At 36.2% G+C, this 8,809-nt stretch overlaps 1 protein-coding gene across 1 annotated transcript in view; it reads left to right on the top strand.

Annotated features, from left to right (window-relative positions):
* Positions 1 to 6,580, top strand: part of LOC122264270 (uncharacterized) — a 12,532-nt gene extending 5,952 nt beyond the window's left edge. Inside the window, 8 exon segments of the mRNA XM_086534451.1 lie at positions 2,621 to 2,852; positions 2,855 to 3,180; positions 3,434 to 3,825; positions 4,091 to 4,131; positions 4,342 to 4,548; positions 4,938 to 5,264; positions 5,652 to 6,400; positions 6,512 to 6,580. Of these exon segments, the coding sequence (XP_086390577.1) occupies positions 2,621 to 2,852; positions 2,855 to 3,180; positions 3,434 to 3,825; positions 4,091 to 4,131; positions 4,342 to 4,548; positions 4,938 to 5,264; positions 5,652 to 6,400; positions 6,512 to 6,580 (2,343 nt within the window).
* Positions 6,581 to 8,809: the final 2,229 nt, after the last annotated feature.

Genomic DNA, 8,809 nt, shown 5'->3' with positions numbered 1-8,809 from the left:
ATTTTATATTAGGTTTTATGAGTTATTTTAGTTAAATGTAAATGAGATGTGATATGTGATATGAAACTAGTTTAGATTGTTGTTTGGTCTGTCATATTTTATATTAGGTTTTATGAGTTATTTTAGTTGCATGTAAATGATATGTGATATACAATTAGTTGAAGTTTTTCTCTAGTCTTAGTCATATTTTATATTAGGTTTTATGAATTATTTTAGTTACTTTGTATATTTTCATATATTTTGTTTTACATTTATTTAATAGAATATTTTTATACATTATAGATTTATTTTCAGAATGTTAATTGCTTTTTGGTAAAGAAATAAAGACTACAAATATATATGTATTGATTTTCTTTGGAGACTCCTTGATTCAGAATGATATTATGGTATATTGAAGAAAATGATAGTTTGTCAAACCTTTCTTTCCTTCATTGAGTATAGTATACAACATAACAATCTTGACGACAAATATATATAAATTCAGGTGCCACATTAATGTAGGAGGGCCATTTCATCTTGCCAACTCACTTTACCCTCATTGTTGAAGTAAGGCAGCAAAGTTTCATGGACTGTTCGTGCATTATTGCTGTGTCCACGTTCAACAACTGGTAGTCTTTCTAGCCCACCTTGAGGAGCTTGATGCCACTCACCAAGGGATAGTTGACCTCTTTGAAGGTCTTCTCTATCTAAGAGCTCAGGGGGAGAGTATGTCTTCTTTGAGTGAGATCTCAAATAGTTGTGAAGAACAGCTGCGGCAAAGACAATGTCTTTCACATTATTTGTTGTGCAGATTGGTCTCTTGAATATCTGGAACCTTGCTGCCAAAATCCCAAAAGCATTTTCTGAAGTGCGCCTGGCTCGGGAAACACGATAATCATATATTGACTTTTCATTTGTCAGATCTCTCCCAGGAAATGGCTTCATTAAATATGTTTTTAATGGAAAAGCTTCATCTCCTACAATGGCAGAGGGAGCCTCTTTGTCTGAGTTGGGGAGTGTTGATGAGGAAGGAATATTTAATGCATCTGTCTAGAGCTTCCCTCAATTTGCATCTCTCCCACACTCCGCCATCACTAGCTCAACCACAAGCACCAACATCCAAATACATAAATTTATAATCGGCATCAACTAATGCCATCATAATTATGCTAAAATGACCTTTATAGTCATAGAATTCTGATCCTGAACGCGCTGGCTTTGCAAGAAGGACTCGCTTTCCATCCAGAGCCCCAATGCAGTTTGGGAAATTCCAGAGACTATAATATTTCTTAGCAACGTCTTTCCACTCAGCCTGTGTGCGTGGGATGTGTAAATATGTTGGCTGCAACACTTGGTAAATAGCTTTACATACTTCTGGTATTATACTAGAGACCAGGTTATGGCTAATCCTAAACTGGTATCCTAGTGATGTTTGGGATTCACCTATAAAGAAAAGGAACATCAATTAGAAGATGTAATAATAATTCAAATATTAATAATGCCTACAGTTGAAGATTAACTGTCTCGGAAGAAATGCATCAGTAAAGCCTTACAATACGGCCACATCATATCAAGGATATCATATAATGTTGTTATCGTAATTATGGCCTCCATAACTTAATGGGCTTTCTCCCCTGTAACCCCCTTTGAGAGGAGCTGCTGCCCCTCTCCCCCAAAAAGAACAACAAATCTTCACCACGTATTTACAGCAAAAGAATGCCGTGGCCCTATTGTAAGTTTATATCGTGAATAAATTATTTCTCTAATAATTTATGAAACTTGAATTTCAAGTTTACAAGCCTTGCTTATTCATAATCCCTACTCAACATGTGATGTAACATATAGATTTCATATTTTTAGTTAAAAATGAGTGGAATAACAAAAAGATATTATCAAAGCTAGAAAAAGCTGAAGGCATAGTATCTCATAGTCTCCTCTTCTTTTTTTTTTTTTTTAGCATATGGATATTGATTTCATATGAATAATATTGCCCAAAAACTTTGCTTTAAAATATAATATATATGTATATTTGTATACTGCTTTAAAATATAATATAATATATATATATATATATATATATATATATTTGTATACTGTATATGTGGTTCCTTGGAGTATGAAAATTACATGGGTTTCCCCTAAATGTAAAGGTTAGAAATCACTGCCGTGAGTACTGTGGGAAATTCTAAAAGTATCATACCGCCAAGAGATATTATTAAGTTTTATATAGTACATACCTGTTGCCAAATATCGCAGAGTAAGGGTCAGGCGTTCTCCTGGAGTCACTGCCTTCCTCATCTTAGTATCACTCTTTTGAATTAAGGGTGTTACTGGATGAAGGAGGTGATCAAATTGCATTTTGTCCAGTCTAAGCCATTTCTTCATTTCGTTAGGATCTTCCAAGGTTAATTCCTTGACGAGGCGATGGTAAACACTCAGTCTCTCGTCTTTTCAACCATGAACGGACCCAAATTCGTTTCTTTGGTTGCATTTTCCTACGCCCAGCAACTGCTAAAAGAAAAGTTTAGCATTGCTGCGCACTGTCGCTTGCTCGGAGCCATTGTTTACAACTGCGAGGCGGTTATCGCGTGACTGACGAAAAAAACGACGGAAAAGTGCTAGTGTGACAGCGCCTTTACAGACAGCCAAGGTAAAAGTATGTGGTACTGATGGTAGGGTTGTTACGGCTCAAGTGTTGTTTGATAATAGGGCTGATAGAAGCTATATAAGTAGAAGTTTTGTTAAGAAATGCAAACCACAATGGCTAACCAGCAACCCAATTCACTATTCTAGTTTTGGAGGTCACAGTACTTCAAAAGATGAACATAGAAATGTTTTCAAATTAAGTATGTTAGATAAAGATGATAAATTGTTCCTGTCATTACAGCTGAAATTCCTAAGATTTGTCAGCCTCTTGTGAGACCAGTTGTGCCTAACCATGTGTTAAATTCTTTCTCCCATGTTGAATTGGCAGATGATTACAACAGTGCCTCCCCCATGGTGATAGATGTGTTAATTGGTCTTGATTACTACTGGACATTAATTTCAGCAGCAGATGCCAACCAAAAGGAGTGTGTTGTGGCCATGAGGTCCATCTTTGGGTATGTGTTGTCTGGAAGGTTACCTGATTCTGCTCACACCACCTCCAAATATTCTGAAACACAGCTTTTGTATATTTCCCCCTGTCTGGTTCCGATTTGTGTAAGTTTTGGGATTTAGAAACTGTTGGAATTAAGCCAAAGGAGGTAGTGCAAGATAATAGTGACTCAAAAGTAATGCAGGAATTTAAGAATATTGTACAGCTTAAAGCTGATAGATACGAGGTTGCACTGCCGTGGAAGAATGATTCAGTCAAGGAAAAACTCATAAATAATGAAAGTATTGCGAGGAGGAGACTTAATAGGTTACAAATGAAGTTTGATAAAGATAAAGAATAAAGAAAGATTATCTTAAGGTGTTGGCTAGTTATGAGGATGAAAACATAATAGAAGTACCTAGTAATGAAATTTCAAATGTAAATCCTGTATACTACATGCCTCACCGTCCTGTGATAAAGTTAAATAGCAGTAGCACTAAGATAAGACCTGTCTTTGATGCCTCAGCCTCCTGCTTTAATGGTGTTTCTTTAAATGACTGCTTTCGTCGTTGGCCCATTGCTATAACTGCAGATATAAAGAAGGCATTTCTGCAAATAAATGTACGCAAGGAAGACAGGGATATGCATAGGTTTTTGTTACCTAAAGAGGATGGCACCATAAGGTTCAACATGAGGTTCAACCGTGTTCCCTTTGACAATACATCTAGTCCCTTTCTTTTGAATGCCACAATCAAAACCCATCTTGCTAAGTATCCTCAAAGTAAAGTAGTTCAAGAACTAAAGACTGATATGTACACAGATAATTGGTTGAGTGGGGCAGATTGTTAAGGATGCACATGATAAATTCAGATTGGCAGATTGTAGCATGGATCTTACCAAGCTAGTTTCAAACTGTATGTGAATTACTTCTAAGTCAAAAGATGGTGTGTATCACATACATGATGGTGATGAGTCAAGTAGTGTGTTATGGTTGAGGTGGTGTAATGTATAAGATACCTTCTCCTTTGATTGTAGAAAACCTGATGACAGTGTAGAAGTAGCCCACATCAAACGAAGTATTCTAAGTATAATAGCAAAGATGTTTGACCCTTTAGGTCTTATAAGTCCATTCATTATGTAAGGTAAAATTCTATTCCAAGAGGTGTGGAAATTAAAGTTAGATTTGGTTGAAGAATTGCCCTTAGAGTTAAAAGTAAAGTTTCAAAAGTGGATTCATAGTAGTCAAAGTCTGAATGCATTTCACGTGGATAGAAGTTATTTTCCAGGTATGCTTTGGGGAGATCTTAATGATAATATTGAGTTGCACGGGTTTGGTGATGCCTATGAAAAGGGATATGGCGCATGTGTGTATTTCCGTGTACCTGTGGACAATGGCTCATTTAAGGTCTCATTAGTTATGTCTAAGTCACGTGTTGCACCGATAAAGGCATTAACATTACCCCGATTAGAGTTAATGGGTGCTCTCTTGTGTAGTAGATTAGTAAATTTTGTAAAATATTCCCTACATTTAGACAGTAGAACTAAAGTTATGTGTTGGAGCGACTCCACAATTGCCTTGTCGTGGATCAAAGGTGACTTAAGCAAGAAAGATATATTTGTTGCAAATAGAGTAAAGGAAATTAAAGAGTTCGCGTCACCAGAGTGCTGGCAGCATTGCCCTAGTTAAGAAAACCCTACTGATATAATAACTCGTGGCGTGTTGGCAGACAAACTTGTTCATAATAGTCAATGGTTATATGGACCTCCTATGTGTCATTTGTCATGATAAGGAAGATGTAAAACAAGGCTTAGATTTAGAAGTGCCCTGTACTACAAGTGTACCTATATGCCTTAGTGTTCAAGTGACACTCTCCCTTGAAAGATTTAGAGAAGTTTAGTGATTTAGAAAAGGCCTTAAGGGTAACAGCATATGTGTTAAGATTCATAGATAATTGTAAAGGGAGGAAGGTACAAGGTCCCCTCACTGCTGAAGAAATAGAATTAGCTAGTTTGAAATTAATATACAATATACAGCAGGAAGCATTTGGAAATGAAATTAGGCTTCTCTCAAGTAACAAGACTTTTCCTCTCAGCTCAAAATTAAGAAAGTTAGACCCATTCATTGATGACAAAGGATTGCTTAGAATCAAAGGTCGTCTCGAGTTCTCAGAGTTAGACTATGGTATAAAACAGCATGCTGGTGTGGATAGTGTGATATCATCCATACGAACTCAATTTTGGGTTATAAGTGTAAGGAAATTAGCAAAGACCATAGTAAAAGAATGTTTGATTTGTCGTTAGCTTGATTCTAGACCCTGTAGTCAACCTGTAGCGCCACTGCCCAAAGAAAGAATAACTACAGCTAGGCCCTTCAGTGTTACGGGTTTAGATTATGCAGGCCCCCTCTTTTGTGCTGATTTCCCTGGCAAGAAGTTTTATGTTTTATTGTTTACCTGTGGTGTAGTAAGGGCCATTCATCTTGAACTTACAGAATCTCTCTCTTTGTATTATTGTATGTTAACCATAAGAAAATTTGTAGCAAGAAGGGGTTTGCTTAATGTTATATTCTCTGATAATGCTAAGACCTTTATGGCAGCTAAAAGTGAAGTAGTGGCCATGTATGGACATCTAGCCCTCAAATGGAAATTCATAGTCCCTCGATCCCCTTGGTGGGGTGGTTGGTGGGAACGTCTCATTAGATCTGTTAAACTTGCCCTACGTAAAACTCTAGGTCTTAATTGTGTAAGTGTCCGTGAACTGGAATCTGTACTTGTTGAGATAGAGGGATGTATCAACTCTCGACCCTTGACATATGTAAGTGAAGACCCAGACCCTCTCCAGTACCTCACTCCCTCCCATTTCATTCTTGGATGTAACCCTCATAGCAAACCCTCAGTAGAAATTGTGTCATGCAGTGTAAATGCCAAAGACTTGAATGAGAGGGCAATAGTGCAAAATGTAAAGTTAGAACATATTTGGAAGGTGTGGAGCAACAATTACATAACTAATTTGCCTAATGTTGTAAAGGGTTTTACTCAAAATTGTAAGTTGTCTAAAGGAGATCTTGTATTAATCAAAGAAGATAATATTCCTAGACTAAAGTGGCCTATTGGAGTTATTGCTGATATATTTCCGGGTAGAGATGGAATAATAAGAGGTATTAAGGTAAAAAATAAGAAAGGTGAAGTGATTAGACCCATACAAAGAGCATATGATTTAGAGATAAGTAAACATGAGAATATGTCTGCTCCTGATGAAGTGGCAAATTTTGATGATGTTTCAAGTGATAACATTCATTGTGATGTAGATTTAAGTGATGGAAGCATTGATGTACCTTTGAATAATGTAAGTGATGAAGTACCTAGAAAGTCTAGGACGGGTAGAGTTATCAAAGCTCCAATTAAGTTAGATTTATAAGTCAATACAGAATTATAAACTGTGTATATTGCACCAAAGTGTCCTTTAGTTATGTTTAAGATAAGAAACTACTGTTTTGTTAGTGAAGCAACAAATGTAGTCCTTTAAGTGCCAAAGGATTTGTTATTAATTGTGATAGAAGAAGTGATTTATTTTTGAATTATTTGTAAGTAGCATACCTTATTAAGAAGCTTAAGGTACGTGTAAAACATTGATTTATTGTATAGGCGGCTAATCGCCCCCTATGGCCGGGAGAATGTTAAATTTAGAAATGAAAAAGTTTAGTTCAGTCCCCCCGAACGGCGGGCCCGTTTTCTTTGACATACGCAATGTCTCCCATGTTCCACCAATATTTGATGTTTTTATTTTACGCTTATTTACTGCAAGAAAGACATGTTTAGTTTATGTTACACCATTTAGCAGGTGTATGTATTTCCATTATGAAGACCATATATTTTAACTGCATTGAAGCAGAAGTGTAAATAATTTTATAGGGTCTACCGGGGTAAAATGGGTAGCCGGGGTAAAATGGGTAATTCTACCATTTTGGATAATTAACGTCCCATGGCCTCTCTTTCATCACTAATTTATGCAAGTTCTGTCAAGTAGCATAGATACTACCTAACAACACCAACATTAGTTTGTTTTGGTTGCCAAGAGGTACGAGAGGACGAATCAACTGTGTTATCAACTACAACGAAAATTTGCTGTGTAAAAGTTATTTTAAGATTTAAGAAGAACAATATCAGGTAAGGATATTTATTCCTTTTTCACAGTTTATTTATAACATAACTTGAAAATACATACGCACAATTTGTTGCTCTGTCTACCATGCACAAAACTATTAGCATTTTTATCTTCTGGGGTAAAATGGGTAATCGCCGCCATTTTCATTTTAGGCCTAAATTAGATTACCACCAAAATGCCAAGGACTTATGTAAAGAAGCGAGAAAAGATTATGACGAGAAATGTTGAGAGAAGCTATACGTAAAGAGGAAGAAGGCAATGCTGTTCATCAATGCAATAAATGGACTGTGTCATATGCTTACTTGAAAATTTTTTTGTAAAAACTGTACAGAATAGCTTCCACTATTCTTTTCTGTGATAAAATTTATGTTTATAATGATAAAATGGGTAACAAAATTTTATTGTTATGCATGTTATTCCTGCAAATTTCATGTCACTTATCAAAAATAAAAAATGCCTCAAAATTACCCATTTTACCCCGGTAGACCCTATCAATATAATTTTCTGAATAAATTAACAGACGCACAACAACCCCATGTGTTTAAATGGCCAGCCCAAAGAACATCTTTATTTACTGCACGAATGTGGCAAGAAAACCCCACAGAACTAAATGATAAAAAATGGTCACCTGAAATGAGGTGAACCTTAAAAATAACAACGCCGAAACCCTACCGAACCGCATACTCCTAAACAACGCAGAAACTTCCTACAAAAAATAAATAAAAATAAAAATATTCACCGAGAACCTAGGCCGGTACGTTTCTAACAACGCTGAGAGTTATAACAACGCTGAAAGTCCTAGCCAATAATAACAATAACAATTACAAATCGCTTGCACCATATTTATGCAAATCAGAAAGGAACGAAAGACACCACGCCCCCGTAACTCGGCCCTCAACTGCAGTAAAGTATGCCTTCCCTAGTGCTTACGAGCGATCTGCCGCCACGCCCCTTTTTCCACCTGTAAGCGGGACGAGTCGAAAAAGTCGAATGAATCGACCTGAGGGTTCGGACAGCTCGCCCGAACCTTAGTTTCGGAATCTATTCGTACAGTTTTCCTCTGTAGAAGAAATTTCATTTTAATAACAGAAAAGAAATGAAACATGCTTTGTTGTAATTGAAATTATTCACAATATCATTGAGTTTTCTTACCATTCAGTTGTAGCCCAATCTTAAAGTATACTCTGATAATCAACAAAAGACTTTCTGTTTTTTTGATTAACTCGGAAATACATTCATTATTTTCAGTCAGAAGTAATTGAGTGTCATCTACATACTGAACGACGAGGCAGTCTTGTAAGCACTTGGATAGATCGTTTACTTAAATTGAAAATAGAATCAGACCGAGCAGCGATCCCTGAGGGACACCAAAAGAAACATTTCTTGGAGCAGATGCAACATTCTTAATCCTTACTAATTGTATCTGTTCTTAAGATAATCCCGGAACCAAAGAGGATCTATGTTTAGTTTCATGCATTTTCTTATAATATAAGTATACTGTAAGTTACACTTGTCAAAAGCCTTAGATAGTTCAAGGAGTAAAATAAGTGATATGTTCTTCTGTCAATATTGCTATATATCATATCAATT

This window comes from Penaeus japonicus, unplaced genomic scaffold (assembly GCF_977035675.1).
Source record: "Penaeus japonicus unplaced genomic scaffold, GWHDUDI00000001_assembly GWHDUDI00000041, whole genome shotgun sequence".
Taxonomy (NCBI): Eukaryota; Metazoa; Arthropoda; class Malacostraca; order Decapoda; family Penaeidae; genus Penaeus; species Penaeus japonicus.
Note: the sequence above shows the minus strand (reverse complement) of the source record. Positions and strands in the feature narration are given on the sequence as shown.